This window comes from Coregonus lavaretus (assembly GCF_964263955.1).
Source record: "Coregonus lavaretus genome assembly, chromosome: 33".
In the NCBI taxonomy this organism is placed as follows: Eukaryota; Metazoa; Chordata; class Actinopteri; order Salmoniformes; family Salmonidae; genus Coregonus; species Coregonus lavaretus.
The window spans coordinates 13,046,014-13,063,179 of NC_140020.1; the positions used below are offsets into that span (position 1 = coordinate 13,046,014).

Sequence of the window (17,166 nt, forward strand, 5' to 3'; positions counted from 1 at the left end):
TAGTCAAGCTGAGTCGGGGACATCCAAAGCCCTCTCCCTCACAGCAGAGAGACAGAGAGCAGAAGCGTGACCAAGTCACATGACTGGGTGATTGTCAGGCCTGTCTGTCTGAAGAGAGGAGCAGGGCTCGGGGTGTTGGGGAAGCTTGTCTGCGGTCTACGGATCAGTCATAGAATCTCTCTTCTCCTCTACTCGCATCGCAGTCAGACAAACTTTTCACTATTGGATGAATCAACTTTTTCCACAACGAAAACTCTAGCATTCCTTCTTCCTGTCTGATGCTGCTGAAAATGGGGTTGGTTTGACATGGGAACAATTCGTGATTTTTCTGAGAGAATACAATGAAGTGTCATACACACCAATCTTAACAAAACAAAAGGTAGAAAGGTGTAGTAACATGTACAGCATGACCTGAATATCACCCCAAAAGCTAAGCTCTGGCTACATGCAGAATCTGTCATTTCACTATCTCAGTCATTTCACTAGCATTATCTCCTGGGTTTGTGAGAACGTGAGGTTAGATTTAAACAGGTCCTCTTCAAGGGACAACATGTCTGCCGGAGCCACAGGATAGAGCTGGTCACCTGGCTGCGTTATTATAATGCTGAAGCATTTAATGTGAGTTACAAATTCCAAGCTGCCGCCAGTGCTGTTATCTCAGCCCTTGGTTAGCATCTCCAGCTAGTGTCTATTCAGAGAGCAGGAGGGAGAAAACGTGCCCTGCTTTGAAATGGCAAACTCAGCCCAGCTGTAGGAATCACAGGGGGCAGTAATAAGCATGAGTCAGTCAACTGGCTACAAACAGAGCGAGATAAATCCATCTTTTCAAAATAAATGAGTATTAGAAAGACATAAAAATATGCAGAATGCCTTCAGAAAGTATTCATACCCCTTGACTTATTCTGATTTTTTTTGTGTAACAGGCTGAATTCAACATTAATTAAATATATTTTTTCTCATCCATCTACACCCAATACCCCATAATGTCAAAAATTTTTGGAATGTATTGAAAACGAAATATAGAAATATCTCATTTACATAAGTATTCAAACCCGAGTCAATACTTCGTAGGTTTGGCTGCGATTACAGCTTTGAGTCGTCTTGGGTACTGTATGTCTGTACCCGTTCTTCCTTGCAGATTTTCTCAAGCTCTGTCATTAGATGTGGAGCGGCGGTGAACAGCAGTCTTTCCACATATTTTCAATGGGACTTTCACATTCTTGTTCTGAAGCCATTTCAGCATTGCTTTGGCTGTATGCTTGGGGTCATTGTCCTGTTGGAACGTAAATCTTTCCCCCAGTCTAAGGGTGTTTGCACTCTGAAGCAGGTTCTCATCAAGAATTTGCCTGTATTTGGCTCCATTCATTGTTCCCTCTATTCTTACCAGTCTCCCAGTCCCTACCACTGAAAAGCATCCCCATAGAATGATGCTGCCACCACCATGCTTTATAGTAGGGATGGTGTTGGATGGGTGATGAGCTGTGCCTGGTTTTCTCCAGACATACTGTAGCGCTTTGCATTCAGGCCAAAGAGTTACATTTTTGTCTCATCAGACCACAGAATCGTTTGCCTTATGCTCTCAGAGTCTTTCACGTGGCTTTTTGCAAACTCCAGGCGTGCTGTCATGTGCCTTTTTCTCAGGAGTGGCTTCCATCTGGCCACTCTCCCATAAAGCCCAGATTGGTGAAGTGCTATAGACTGTTGTCCTTCTGGCAGGTTCTCTCATCTCAGCCAAGGAACTCCGTAGTTCTGTCAGAGTGGTCATTGGGTTATTGGTCACCTCCCTGACCAAGGTCCTTCTTGCCCGGTTGCTCAGTTTGGTCGGATGGCCAGCTCTAGGCAGAGTCTGGGTAGTTCCATATTTCTTCAATTTCCCAATGATGGAGACCACTGTTATCTTCGAAACTTTCAACACTCTAGAAATAGTTTAATCCCCTTCCCCAGATATATGCTTCATCACAATTATTTCTCGGAGATCTATGGACAGTTCCTTGGACTTCATATTATAGTTTCTGCTCTGACACACACTGTCAACTGTGGGACCTTCTAAATCATGTCCAAACAATTTAATTGGCCACAGGTTGACTCCAATTAAGTTGTAATAATAATAATAATATGCCATTTAGCAGACGCTTTTATCCAAAGCGACTTACAGTCATGCGTGCATACATTTTTGTGTATGGGTGGTTGTAGAGACATCTAATGGATGATCAAAGGAAACTGGATGCACCTGAGCTCAATTTGGACTGTTTCATTTTCAATACATTTGCAAACATTTCTAAAAACATGTTTTCACTTCATCATTATGGGGTATTGTGTGTAGATGGGTGAGAAAAAATTGATTTAATCCATTTTGAATTCAGGCTGTAACAACAAAATATGGAATAAGTCAAGGGGTATGAATACTTTCTGAAGGCACTGTATGTGTGTGAGCTTGATCGTTAACAGTCTAGATCTGAAATAGGAATATTAAAAGGAGCCCCGGTTTTATGACAACTATCCTTTATGTACAGTACACATACCATCTTCATCTGTCTGGATGATGGTCTCGTCACTCTCCTTGCGTCCTTCGGGGTTGGTGAGGATCATCTTGAGGCTGACGTTGGTGTTGGGGGGCAGGTTGCCCACCACGTGGCGTGGGGCCTTGGGGTCCATGTCCAGGCAGTCGGCCTTGGTCTGATTGTTGGCGTTGTAGTAACGGTAGCAGATGGTGACGTTGAAGGTGTGGCAGCGGGTGATATTGTAGCCCAGAGACTCCCAGTCCACAGCGATGAATCTGGCCTGGGATTCCGCTATCTTCAGGCTCTTCGGGGTCCGCATCGGCTCTGGAGGAGAGAAAGAAACACATGGTTAAAAATGTGCTCGCAATCTAGCGACAACTATGGCCAACATAGAATCACTGGAGAGACCAGTTTGTGTACAGTATCATCTGATTGGGGGACAGCGTATACTGCCACTAACATGTATGTCACAAATGTGCACATTTAGGCAGTATTAACACATCAGGTCCATGTGTATGCTCTGTCAAAGCGAGGTGTTGATGATGGCGCCCAAAAATTATCCTTCAGCCGCACAGCGGCCAATCAACACAAAGCTCCACCTTTCTTTTCCTCATCCCTGGGTCAGAACATATCCACAGACAAATAATGAGGCCGTTATGAGGATTGAATGTCAATGTGAGAGAGAAGGGGTGAAAGCAAACCAAATGAGCAAACGTGAACTGTGTGTTGAGCTGATGCTGGTGACCAGGAGGACACTCTCACAGCATTTTAAGAGCTTCTGAATTAGCCAATATATCACCCTGGGAGAAAGTCAATATAATCCGAACCGCAATTCATCAAGCAACGACGGCATGCTGGATACTAATTACTCTAATAGTCAAATGTATCTGTGTGATTAAGGCAATGATGCAAGTAGCGCCTTTGTCTCACCGTGGCTATTTGCATTGTGGAGATGCAGCCAACACTGCAGCAAGGGCAGGACTTTAATAGGAACATGACTTATAGACACTTATAACACTGTATATTGCAATGCATTGAGTTAGCCTTTCTGTACATTAATATTTTGATTATCATCAATTATCACGATGAGATTATTATCATGTTGATATTTAGGCTTTATATAAAAAATACTACACATTTCCTGTCCGTACATAAACATGAGTTAGGGGCCAGCTCGCAGGGATAAGGGGCATTCAATTTGTCCTCTATTGACAGATGTGTTCTAGACACCGGCCTAGCAGTGGTTAAAGTGCATGACCTGACATGTAGAGGTTGTGGGGGTTCAATCTCCACTAAGCCCTGGTATCCTGCATACTCTGCAACACTCATTACTTGAGTAATGGGGTAATGATTCTGCCATGGCCAGCCTGGGGGGGTGTATGTGTACACCATGCAGGCTCTTGGCATGGCAGCCCATCCTCACACAAAAGCCTCCCTCTCAAATGTCCTCTGTGGAAACAGACCTTATTCTGTTCAGTCTCATCTCTATGACCACTGCACTGAGTCATAAAAATAAAAAGATTGAAAAACAAAAAGTGAGTTAGGCCAAACTCACAAAAAGAGAAAAGGAGAAAGGTGAACTCTTGTTCACTAAAATACAGATTGTCTCTGCTGGGTGTAATCACCTGCACTTTGAAGAGCGGGGCCCAGGAGAGCCCTTCCTTTCTAGTCTAATTAGAATGAAAAGCTCTGAATAAAGACTGGGGACTTGTTAACATGATCTGATATTGACTGTTTTGGGGGTTATTAAGAATAAAGCTCACTTAACGTGCCGTTGGAGCGATACTGGACCATTGACTTAATTGAGTCGCTTTTCTTAAATTGCTTGTAAATATGTTATGTTTTTATTGCGTTGGAATTGTAAATATTGTGAATTTGTATGATTGTGTGCAGGGCTCCCTTGAAAAAAGGGTATTGGTCTCAGTTGGATTCCCTGTTTTTAAAAAGTATGAATGATAACCATACAGTGCATTCGGGAAAGTATTCAGACCCCTTCACTTTTTCCACATTTTGTTACGTTACAGCCTTATTCTAAAATTTATTAAATTCGCTCTACACACAATACCCCATAATGAGAAAGCAAAAACAGGTTTTTCGATATTTATTAAAAATAAAAAACTGAAATATCACATTTACCTTAGTATTCAGACCCTTTACTCAGTACTTTGTTGAAGCACCTTTGGCAGCGATTACAGCCTCGAGTCTTCTTGGGTATGACGCTACAAGCTTGGCACACCTGTATTTGGGGAGTTTCTCCCATTCTTCACTGCAGATCCTCTCAAGCTCTGTCAGGTTGGATGAGGATCTGTCAGGTTGGATGGGGAGCGTCACTGCACAGCTATTTTCAGGTCTCTCCAGAGATGTTAGATTGGGTTCCAGTCTGGGCTCTGGCTGGGCCACTCAAGGAGATTCAGAGACTTGTCCCGAAGCCACTCCTGCATTGTCTTGGCTGTGTGCTTAGGGTCGTTGTCCTGTTGGAAGCTGAACCTTCGCCCCAGTCTGAGGTCCTGAGTGCTCTGGGGCAGGTTTTCATCAATGATCTCTCTGTACTTTTCTCCATTAATTTCTACCCCGATCCTGACTAGTCTCCCAGTCCCTGCTGCTGAAAAACATCCCCACAGCATGATGCTGCCACCACCATGCTTCACCGTAGGAATGGTTCCAGGTTTCCTCCAGATGTGACACTTGGCATTCAGGCCAAAGAGTTCAATCTTGGTTTCATCAGACCAGAGAATCTTGTTTCACATGGTCTGAGAGTCCTTTAGGTGCCTTTTGGCCAACTCCAAGCGGGCTGTCATGTGCCTTTTACTGAGGAGTGGCTTCCGTCAGGCCACTCTACCATAAAGGCCTATTTGGTGGAGTGCTGCAGAGATGGTTGTCCTTCTGGAAGGTTCTCACATCTCCACAGACGAACTCTGGAGCTCTGTCAGAGTGACCATCAGGTTCTTGGTCACCTCCCTGACCAAGGCCCTTCTCCCCCGATTGCTCAGTTTGGCCGGGCGGTCAGCTCTAAGAAGGGTCTTGCTGGTTCCAAACTTCTTCCATTTAAGAATTATGGAGGCCACTGTGTTCTTGTGGACCATCAATGCAGCAGAATGTTTTTGATACCCTTCCCCAGATCTGTGCCTCGACGCAATCCTGTCTCGGAGCTCTACGGACAATTCCTTGGACCTCACGGCTTGGTTTTTGCTCTGACATGTACTGTCAACTGTGGGACCTTATATAGACAGGTGTGTGCCTTTCCAAATCATGTCCAATCAATTGAATTTACCAATGAAGTTGTAGAAACATCTCAAGGATGAACAACGGAAACAGGATGCACCTGAGCTCATTTTCGAGTCTCATAGCAAATTTCTAAAAACCTGTTTTTGCTTTGTCATTATCGGGTATTGTGTGTAGATTGATGAGGAAAATGTTTAATTTAATCCATTTTAGAACAAGGCTGTAATGTAAAATTTTTTTTGGAAAAAGGGAAGGGGTCTGAATATTTTCCGAATGCACTGTATACAGTGCCTTCAGAAAGTATTTACACCCCTTTACTTTTTCAACATTTTGTTGTGTTACAGCCATTTTGTTGTGTTAAAATTGATAACATTTTGATTTCGTATCACTGACCTACACACAATACCTTAATAATGTCAAAGTGGAATTTTGTTTATAGAAATTTTTTGAAATTAATAAAACATTTAAAGCTGAAATGTCTTGAGTCAATAAGTATTCAACCCCTTTGTTATGGCAAGCCTACATAAATTCAGGAGTAAAAATGTCCTTTAAAAATTGACTCATTCCGTGTTCAATAATAGTGGCTAATTTGATTCTTGAATGACTACCCCATCTCTGTACCCCACACATACAATTATCTGTAAGGTCCCTCAATCGAGTAGTGAATTTCAATGCCTCGCAAAGAAGGGCCACCTATTGGTAGATAGGTCACAACGGTGACCCTGCATGATGAAAAAACTTTTGTTATTTAGTGGCCAGTGTTTCTGAGAATGAGCAGTGCTCGGGTGTAGAGGAGGGGAATTGGTCCTGGGGTGGCCACAGGTTGGCTGTAGTAGCCCGGGAGCAACCTGCTGACCTCCTTTCTTCTCTTGACTGCAGGGGCGCAACTGTCACTGGGGACGGGGACCCCCCTCCCCCACCCCCCACCACAACCCCACCCCACATTCTGAAATTGCATTTTGGTCCCAATTTTATCATTGGAATGTGATACAAACGATGCAACGGTGTGCCTTAGGACCATGTGGACGCCTCCAAGCGGTCGGGTAGGCTGTTTTGAGTGTTTATCAAATGATTTGGGATAAGCCACAAACAAGCCCTCTATGGGAGAGAGGCAAAGCCAAAGCGGTCATTTACAAAACATTACGGTGTCTCTCATCTGCTAGTCAACCTGTTAGTATGCCCCCAACCCACATGATGACCCAAGAGCCAGCTATTCCGTTTGGGGTGAGAAGATAAAAGAGCAGAAAAAATACATGAAAGTACCAGGGAAGAATAGAGTTGGATAGATTCCTGACACCCTCCATCAATTTAAATGTCAACCAGGCAAAATAATTTGCGGGTAGAAATTAATTGGTTCTGACTTCCCATGCCCCATCAACTTTTAGCACATGCGTACACACAAAGAATAAATAACATCTCCCCCCACCCCCTTCTCTCCTCTGTGCTATGTATTCTACCATCCAGGCCCATGATTAACAACGTGTGTACCCTTCAGAGCTGATCAATAGCCGTGAAGTCCTGCATTAACTTCACAGATTAGGCAACCCCCCTATAATAAATTCCATCGATTCCAGCAGGCTCAGATGCTTAAATCCCAGTGCATTTTTCAAGGCTTAAATTAAAAGGAGATATATGGTCCTGGGAGAGGCAAGGTGCCAGATAGGAAGGTGTTCCCGCTCTCCTTATTCTCCTTTTTCAGCATGGATTCAGGCTGCAGCCTCTCCTAACAGGCCAGGATGAGAGACGGGTGGATCCCCTTACTAAACAGGCCAGGGCCCTCCTTTGGCCCCGCAATTCAAACACACGTTTCCCCTCTGACCCTCCTTGCACTAGCCTTCCCTTATCTTCCTTTATCTAAAGCTCACTGAATGGATGGGGTGAGGGGGGGGGGGGGGGGGGTGAAAGGGGAGAGAGGGGAGTGAGGAGTGGGGGAGTCTGGAACGTGGCCATTTGGGATCAGGCCTAGCAATGAGGAGACTTTGGCGTCGTCCCTGGATCTTTAATTGCTGTGACAAATCAACCATTGATGTTGAAAACAGAACCAATTGTTTACACAGCCCGCTCTTTGTGGCGAGCAACAATGCATTCTTTATTTCCACGGGGTTCAGCGGAGAGAAAAAGCAAAATATGCATACAGAGGTAAATATTGCTCTACAGAGTGCTTACATGATACTTAAGCTTGTCTGAAGCACCTGATTAAGTGCATCAAGAGGGCAGCAATCAATTATAATCAAATAAGCAGTCAGCAGAATCCTTAATGGCAAAGAAACCTAATTGAATATCCTGTATTGATTTCAGATTTTCACTCCTTATTTTGCTGCTTGATTCCATTATTTGTTTTGCCAATCAGATTAGCAGGGCCATGATTGCATTATAAGAGAGTTTAAGAATATGTCACCCGTTAGGCTAAATGACCATGAGGATGAGGCCCATGAGGGACCCAGACTGTGACAGGACAGACACTGTCCTTTCTGCTGGATGGCAATCAGTGACGCTGCCAACCAGGCTCCATGGACCATGATTGATGTTGACCATATATTTGATGGAAAGTGCAACGTAATACACTTATGTTCTCTACCTTGGCATAGCTGGACTGTTACTGCTCAAGGCCCTAGAGAAGAAGTGAGAGAATCAAATAACGTTTATCTTGTTGTTATGTGCAGTTATGCATGTAGTCGGTGTAGAAACGTTCAAGAAAGCTGATAAGTAATGTCAATCAAATCTCTAATTGTCGTACAGCAGACACCAGTTGCAGGGAGGGAGGAACATCTCTTCAAGAGATGAGATGAGAGTTGTTCAAAAATGCAAATATTGTTGTCATTCTAGGAACAAACACCAAAGAAACGTGGACCCCACAACAGGTGCTGTTATCGTTGCACAAGAAAACAAGGCACCCATTTCTCCTGTTTGTGGGCATAACAGGCAGATTAGATCTTTAATTGCACCAGAAGTCTCCTGTTTGCTCAAAGATTGCTTCTTCTCTGCTTCCCAACTTCTTAACGTCACTCACAGTTGGCCGGTCTTCCACACTGCTCCACCACTATCTCTCCCAGGCTCCACCGGCTTTCATATGAAATCGGCAGCTAAACTTTTTGGAGCAGAACGGCTCCTTTATCTTCTAGAATGGAAATAATGTGAGCCAGGGAGACGGCTGTGGCTTGCACGGAGTTGCGGCTCTGCAACACGACTTGTCTGTCACTCTTATCATTACAAGGGAAAAAAGTAAATGAAACAGCCCAAAAAGAATGTAATTGGGGATTAGGCAGACAAATTGTAGCTTGTGTAAATCAAATGGAGCTGCTAAACTTTGCAGAAGGTTTTGCACTTTGACCACCCTGGTAGAGAGAGGGTTGCGGACGATCAGGCATAATGGGTGTTTTCCAGAAATGGGCTGATTTGATCGTGGTGACAGCACACAGGGATAGGATCACTGTGGGAGAGGGAACAGAACAACAGGGTCCGGAGCAAACACACTTCAATTCCCTGTAGGCCTTGCTGCCTGAGCTTGGATGGTCACAAAGATGTAGCTAAAAGCCAACAGGCCACTGTGACAGGCATTGGGCCGTCAAGAATAGCATGAAGGACAGTATTTGTATCTCGACACAAAGCACACAAAAGCCTGCATAGGACAAATAGGCCCATTCCAAGGACACATAACATTTCAATAGAGAATGTACACAGCATGAGGCCTTCACACTACACAAGCTACAGTGCCATCAGAAAGTATTCACACCCCTTGACTTTTTCCAAATGTTGTTGTGTTACAGAAGGAATTAAAATCGTATTAAATTGAGATATTTTTTTTCACTGGCATACACACAACATCCCATAATGTCAACATTTTTGCAAATGTATTCAAAATGAAAAGCTGAAATGTCTTGAGTCAATAAGTATTCAACCCCTTTGTTATGGCAAGCCTAAATAAGTTCAGGAGTAAACATTTGCTTAACAAGTAACACAATAAGTTGCATGGACTCACTATGTGTTCAATAATAGTGTTTAACATGATTTTGAAATGACTACCTCATCTCTGTACCCCACACATACAATTATCTGTAAGGTCCCTCAGTCGAGCAGTGAATTTTGATCACACATTCAACCACAAAGACCAGGGAGGTTTTCCAATGACTCACCAAGAAGGGCACCTATTGGTAGATTGGTAAAAAAAAATAAAAATAAAAAAAATAAAAAAAATGACATTGAATATCCCTTTGAACATGGTGAAGTTATTCATTACACTTTAGATTGTGTATCAATACACCCAGTCACTACAAAGATACAGGCATCCTTCCTAACTCAGTTGCCGGAGAGGAAAGAAACCACTCAGGGACTTCACCATGAGGCCAATGGTGACTTTAAATCAGTTACAGAGTTTAATGGCTGTGATAGAACTAAACTGAAGATGGATCAACAACATTGTAAAGAAGGAAGCCTGTACAGAATACAAATATTTAAATAAATATATTCTGTTTGCAAAAAATGTGGCAAAGCAAATAACAAAGTGTTATGTTAGGGACAAATCCAATATAACACATTACTGAGTTTCACTTTCCATATTTTCAAGTATAGTGGTGGCTGCATCATGTTATGGGTATTCTTGTAATTGTTAAGGACTGGGGAGTTTTTCAGGATAAAAAAGAAATGGAACGGAGCCAAGCACAGGCAAAATCCTAGAGGAAAACCTGGTTCAGTCTGCTTTCCACCAGACACTGGGATATTAATTCACCTTTCAGCAGGACAATAACTAAAACACAAGGCCAAATCTACACTGGAGTTGCTTACCAAGAAGACAGTGAATGTTCCAGTGTTGACTTAAATCTACTTGAAAATATATGTCAAGACCTGAAAATAGTTGTCTAGCAATAATCAGTGACTTTGTAGTGACTGAGCACGCCCCCATTCTCATCGACGGGGCTGTAGTGGAACAGGTTGAGAGCTTCAAGTTCCTTGGTGTCCACATCACCAACGAACTATCATGGTCCAAACACACCAAGACAGTCGTGAAGAGGGCACGACAAAGCCTATTCCCCCTCAGGAGACTAAAAAGATTTGGCATGGGTCCTCAGATCCTCAAAAAATTCTACAGCTGCACCATCGAGAGCATCCTGACTGGTTGCATCACCGCCTGGTATGGCAACTGCTTGGCCTCTGACCGCAAGGCACTACAGAGGGTAGTGCGTACGGCCCAGTACATCACAGGGGCAAAGCTCCCTGCCATCCAGGACCTCTATACCAGGCGGTGTCAGAGGAAGGCCCTCAAAATTGTCAAAGACTCCAGTCACCCTAGTCATAGACTGTTCTCTCTGCTACCGCACGGCAAGCGGTACCGGAGTGCCAAGTCTAGGTCCAAAAGACTTCTCAACAGCTTCTACCCCCAAGCCATAAGACTCCTGAACAGCTAATCATGGCTACCCGGACTATTTGCACTGCCCCCCCACCCCATACTTTTTACGCTGCTGCTACTCTGTTAAGTATTTATGCATAGTCACTTTAACTCTACCCACATGTACATATTACCTCAACTACCTCAACTAGCCGGTGCCCCCGCACATTGACTATGCAACGGTACCCCCCTGTATATATAGCCTCCCTACTGTCACTTTATTCTATTGTATATATAGCCTCCCTACTGTCACTTTATTTTTACTTCTGCTCTTTTTTTCTCAACACTTTTTTGTTGTTGTTTTATTCTTACTTTTTTGTTTAAAATAAATGCACTGTTGGTTAAGGGCTGTAAGTAAGCATTTCACTGTAATGTCTGCACCTGTTGTATTCGGCGCATGTGACCAATAAAATTTGATTTGATTTGATTTGATCAACAATCAATTTGACAGAGCTTGAAGAATTCTGAAAATAATAATGGGAAAATGTTGCACAATCCAGGTGTGGAACGCTCTTAGAGACTTAAGGTGTCAGCATGCTTCAGTTCAGCTGGTGCCTAACCGAACTCGGCTAGCCGAACAGAACGGGTGTGCTCGCATACTCCCTTAAAAGACCTTCACTTAAAAAATGAGAAAAAAGCGGCAATAGTACGGTTAGTCAGAATTAATCTAAGATAACACAAGAAATCTATCATTAATTTTTAAGTTTTACATGTAACTAATGCGGTGCAGTATTTCTTAATGAAAAAATTTGCATGAAAACGAGTAATCTCTCGTTGAATGACAAAAAAGTACTTTATTCAAGAATCCCTACTGTTGACCAATCATCGACGATGGGGGCGTAACCTTCGGCCCCAACTCCGGCATGCCTCCGGTAAAAAACTATACGAACGGTTTCGGCTGGGAAGCATGCGAACGCCTCTACCCAGAAAGACTCACAGCTGTAATCGCTGCCAAAGGTGCTTCTACAAAGTATTGACTCAGTGGTGTGAATACTTACGTAAATGAGACATTTCTGTATTTCATTTTCTAAAAACATGTTTTCACTTTGTCATTATGGGTATTGTGTGTAGATGAGAGAAAAAAACATTCAGGCTGTAACACAACAAAATGTGGAATAAGTCAAGGGGTATGAATACTTTTTGAAGGCACTGTATATGATTCCTCAGTGAAGCAGGCTGACGCACTCTCCCCACTGCCGCATGTGCAGCTCTTGCCCCTTCTCAAGGAGACATGGGAGAACAAAGGACAGTTAGCAGAGAAACGGAGCATTTGCAAGGATACGTCCCCAACAATCTGAGAATCACTGTAATTGTGTACACCCTATTGTGGTTGATCTTTTGCCCCTCCGTTGTGATTATTTCTCTCAGACTGCAGACACCTAGCAAAGTGTTTTCTACTTCTTAAACCTGAGAGATGTTTTAAAAGGAACCACAGTCATCTAGTGTTAAATGAAGATCTGACAGTCACCATCAGGCACGTCTCTGGCCAGCCGGGAGGACAGCGAGAGGGTTCTATATGATTAAACTACAGTGGAAATTACTCTGTCCATCTCTCTGCTCTTGTGAGTCAATACAAAAAAGTGGGATGAGTAATAGGAGGCATTTCACCTAATTGATTAGAATTGTCAGGTCAGAAAGCTAAATGAGAATGCAATTTTGAAGTGCCGCTCGCCACTTGTAGGTGGAGCAGTCTCTTCACTCGTGCCGAGCGAGAGAGAGAGACAGAGAGACAGGCAGACAGAGCCAGAGAGTGCCCTTTTTGAGGAGGACTCCCTCTCTCTCTCCCTCTGTGTTCTTCCTGAAATGACTGTGATAAGTGGGGGGATTGAAAATAGATGGCTAGTGGTGAAATCAACTTGGGGCTAAGCTGGCCTTTAGAATAGAGGCATTAATCATGTTGGTTGTTTCCTTCATTTACCTCTCCATTAGGCTGGCCCCGGCACCATTTGGGTGCTCTCCGAGGGCGACCCCATTGATGTACACCTTCCAGGGACGAGGCGGTGGCCAAATCAACAACCAGCTGCCCACACATTTCCCATTATTTCATTTCCCATGGAACCACCGCAGAACATCCACTCCACAATAAAGCTTGGACAACATATATTTTCTACCACACATCACTGACATGGTGATAGGGAAGGGGTGAATCCAACATCATTTATTTTTAATAGCTGCTCAAGTAGCTCCCTATGGACTGGTGAATGCTGAGGCGAACACTGGGATGCACTAGACGCTAGGGCTTTCTAATGTGCTTTGCTCCATAAACCTCTGGTGGTTAAGACATTACATATAGCTAATGGCGCGTACATTACTTAACGGAGAGAAATATACAACCCCCCAAAAAAACACATCAATATAAACCGGGTAGAGGAGAGAGGAAAACTGCAAACTCTCTAGAGGATACAAGTGTATCACATTTAAAAAGAGATTTTGTTTGTTGAACTTTCCACTCAGAGCCAGTGTGTGTGTGTACGTGTGTGCGCATTTCCATGCATGTATGTATGCCTGCGTGTGCTTGAACACAGACATACAGTACCAGTCAAAAGTTTGGACACACCTACTCATTCAAGGGTTTTTCTTTTCTTTTTACTATTTTCTACATTGTAGAATAATAGTGAAGACATCAAAACTATGAAATAACACATATGGAATCATGTAGTAACCAAAAAAGTGTTAAACAAATCAAAATATATTTTAAATTTGAGATTCTTCAAAGAGTCACCCTTTGCCTTGATGACAGCTTTGCACACTCTTGGCATTCTCTCAACCAGCTTCACCTGGAATGCTTTTCCAACTGTCTTGAAGGAGTTCCCACATATGCTGAGCACTTGTTGGCTGCTTTTCCTTCACTCTGCGGTCCAACTCATCCCAAATCATCTCAATTGGATTGAGGTCGGGGGATTGTGGAGGCCAGGTCATCTGATGCAGCACTCCATCACTCTCTTTCTTGGTCAAATAGCCCTTACACAGACTGTAGGTGTGTTGGGTCATTGTCATGTTGAAAAACAAATGATAGTCCCACTAAGCGCAAACCAGATGGGATGGCGTATCGCTGCAGAATGCTGTGGTAGCCATTCTGGTTAAGTGTGCCTTAAATTATAAATATATCACCGACAGTATCACCAGCAAAGCACCCCCACACCATCACACCTACTCCTCCATGCTTCACGGTGGGAACTACACATGCGGAGATCATCCGTTCACCTACTCTGCGTCTCACAAAGACATGGTGGTTGGAACCAAAAATCTCAAATTTGGACTCATCAGACCAAAGGACAGATTTCCACCGGTCTAATGTCCATTGCTTGGGTAGATCAGCTTAATATTGCAGATAGATTGTAACACACATATATATATATATATATATATATATATATATATACATACATACATACATACAGTGGGGAAAAAAAGTATTTAGTCAGCCACCAATTGTGCAAGTTCTCCCACTTAAAAAGATGAGAGAGGCCTGTAATTTTCATCATAGGTACACGTCAACTATGACAGACAAATTGAGAAAAGAAAATCCAGAAAATCACATTGTAGGATTTTTAATGAATTTATTTGCAAATTATGGTGGAAAATAAGTATTTGGTCACCTACAAACAAGCAAGATTTCTGGCTCTCACAGACCTGTAACTTCTTCTTTAAGAGGCTCCTCTATCCTCCACTCGTTACCTATATTAATGGCACCTGTTTGAACTTGTTATCAGTATAAAAGTCACCTGTCCACAACCTCAAACAGTCACACTCCAAACTCCACTATGGCCAAGACCAAAGAGCTGTCAAAGGACACCAGAAACAAAATTGTAGACCTGCACCAGGCTGGGAAGACTGAATCTGCAATAGGTCAGCAGCTTGGTTTTAAGAAATCAACTGTGGGAACAATTATTAGGAAATGGAAGACATACAAGACCACTGATAATCTCCCTCGATCTGGGGCTCCACGCAAGATCTCACCCCGTGGGGTCAAAATGATCACAAGAACGGTGAGCAAAAATCCCAGAACCACACGGGGGGACCTAGTGAATGACCTACAGAGAGCTGGGACCAAAGTAACAAAGCCTACCATCAGTAACACACTACGCCGCCAGGGACTTAAATCCTGCAGTGCCAGACGTGTCCCCCTGCTTAAGCCAGTACATGTCCAGGCCCGTCTGAAGTTTGCTAGAGTGCATTTGGATGATCCAGAAGAGGATTGGGAGAATGTCATATGGTCAGATGAAACCAAAATAGAACTTTTTGGTAAAAACTCAACTCGTCGTGTTTGGAGGACAAAGAATGCTGAGTTGCATCCAAAGAACACCATACCTACTGTGAAGCATGGGGGTGGAAACATCATGCTTTGGGGCTGTTTTTCTGCAAAGGGACCAGGACGACTGATCCGTGTAAAGGAAAGAATGAATGGGGCCATGTATCGTGAGATTTTGAGTGAAAACCTCCTTCCATCAGCAAGGGCATTGAAGATGAAACGTGGCTGGGTCTTTCAGCTTGACAATGATCCCAAACACACCGCCCGGGCAACGAAGGAGTGGCTTCGTAAGAAGCATTTCAAGGTCCTGGAGTGGCCTAGCCAGTCTCCAGATCTCAACCCCATAGAAAATCTTTGGAGGGAGTTGAAAGTCTGTGTTGCCCAGCGACAGCCCCAAAACATCACTGCTGTAGAGGAGATCTGCATGGAGGAATGGGCCAAAATACCAGCAACAGTGTGTGAAAACCTTGTGAAGACTTACAGAAAACGTTTGACCTGTGTCATTGTCAACAAAGGGTATATAACAAAGTATTGAGAAACTTTAGTTATTGACCAAATACTTATTTTCCACCATAATTTGCTAATAAATTCATAAAAAATCCTACAATGTGATTTTCTGGATTTTTTTTCCTCGTTTTGTCTGTCATAGTTGACGTGTACCTATGACGAAAATTACAGGCCTCTCTCATCTTTTTAAGTGGGAGAACTTGCACAATTGGTGGCTGACTAAATACTTTTTTTCCCCACTGTATATAAATATACATACAGTGGGGAGAACAAGTATTTGATACACTGCCAATTTTGCAGGTTTTCCTACTTACAAAGCATGTAGAGGTCTGTAATTTTTATCATTGGTACACTTCAACTGTGAGAGACGGAATCTAAAACAAAAATCCAGAAAATCACATTGTATGATTTTTAAGTAATTCATTTGCATTTTATTGTATGACATACGTATTTGATACATCAGAAAAGCAGAACTTAATATTTGGTACAGAAACCTTTGTTTGCAATTACAGAGATCATACGTTTCCTGTAGGTCTTGAGCAGGTTTGCACACACTGCAGCAGGGATTTTGGCCCACTCCTCCATACAGACTCTCATTTAGCTTTCTGACCTGACAATTCTAATCAATTAGGTGAAATGCCTCCTATTACTCATCCCACTTTTTTTCCTTTAGGTTTCGGGGCTGTCGCTGGGCAATATGGACTTTCAGCTCCCTCCAAAGATTTTCTATTGGGTTCAGGTCTGGAGACTGGCTAGGCCACTCCAGGACCTTGAGATGCTTCTTACGGAGCCACTCCTTAGTTGCCCTGGCTGTGTGTTTCGGGTCGTTGTCATGCTGGAAGACCCAGCCACGACCCATCTTCAATGCTCTTACTGAGGGAAGGAGGTTGTTGGCCAAGATCTCGCGATACATGGCCCCATCCATCCTCCCCTCAATACGGTGCAGTCGTCCTGTCCCCTTTGCAGAAAAGCATCCCCAAAGAATGATGTTTCCACCTCCATGCTTCACGGTTGGGATGGTGTTCTTGGGGTTGTACTCATCCTTCTTCTTCCTCCAAACACGGCGAGTGGAGTTTAGACCAAAAAGCTCTATTTTTGTCTCAACAGACCACATGACCTTCTCCCATTCCTCCTCTGGATCATCCAGATGGTCATTGGCAAACTTCAGACGGGCCTGGACATGCGCTGGCTTGAGCAGGGGGACCTTGCGTGCGCTGCAGGATTTTAATCCATGACGGTGTAGTGTGTTACTAAAGGTTTTCTTTGAGACTGTGGACATTGACCAGGTCCTGCCGTGTAGT

The 17,166-nt window shown here is 43.4% G+C and overlaps 1 protein-coding gene across 1 annotated transcript in view; it reads right to left on the minus strand.

The window, feature by feature from the left end:
- The window catches only part of LOC311108605 (receptor-type tyrosine-protein phosphatase kappa-like), a 203,821-nt gene that overhangs the window by 52,594 nt on the left and 134,061 nt on the right, over positions 1 to 17,166 (minus strand). The window contains exon 8 of the mRNA XM_084151268.1: positions 2,523 to 2,825. Coding sequence (XP_084007394.1) covers positions 2,523 to 2,825 — 303 coding nt within the window. The remainder of the gene's footprint in view (positions 1 to 2,522; positions 2,826 to 17,166) is intronic.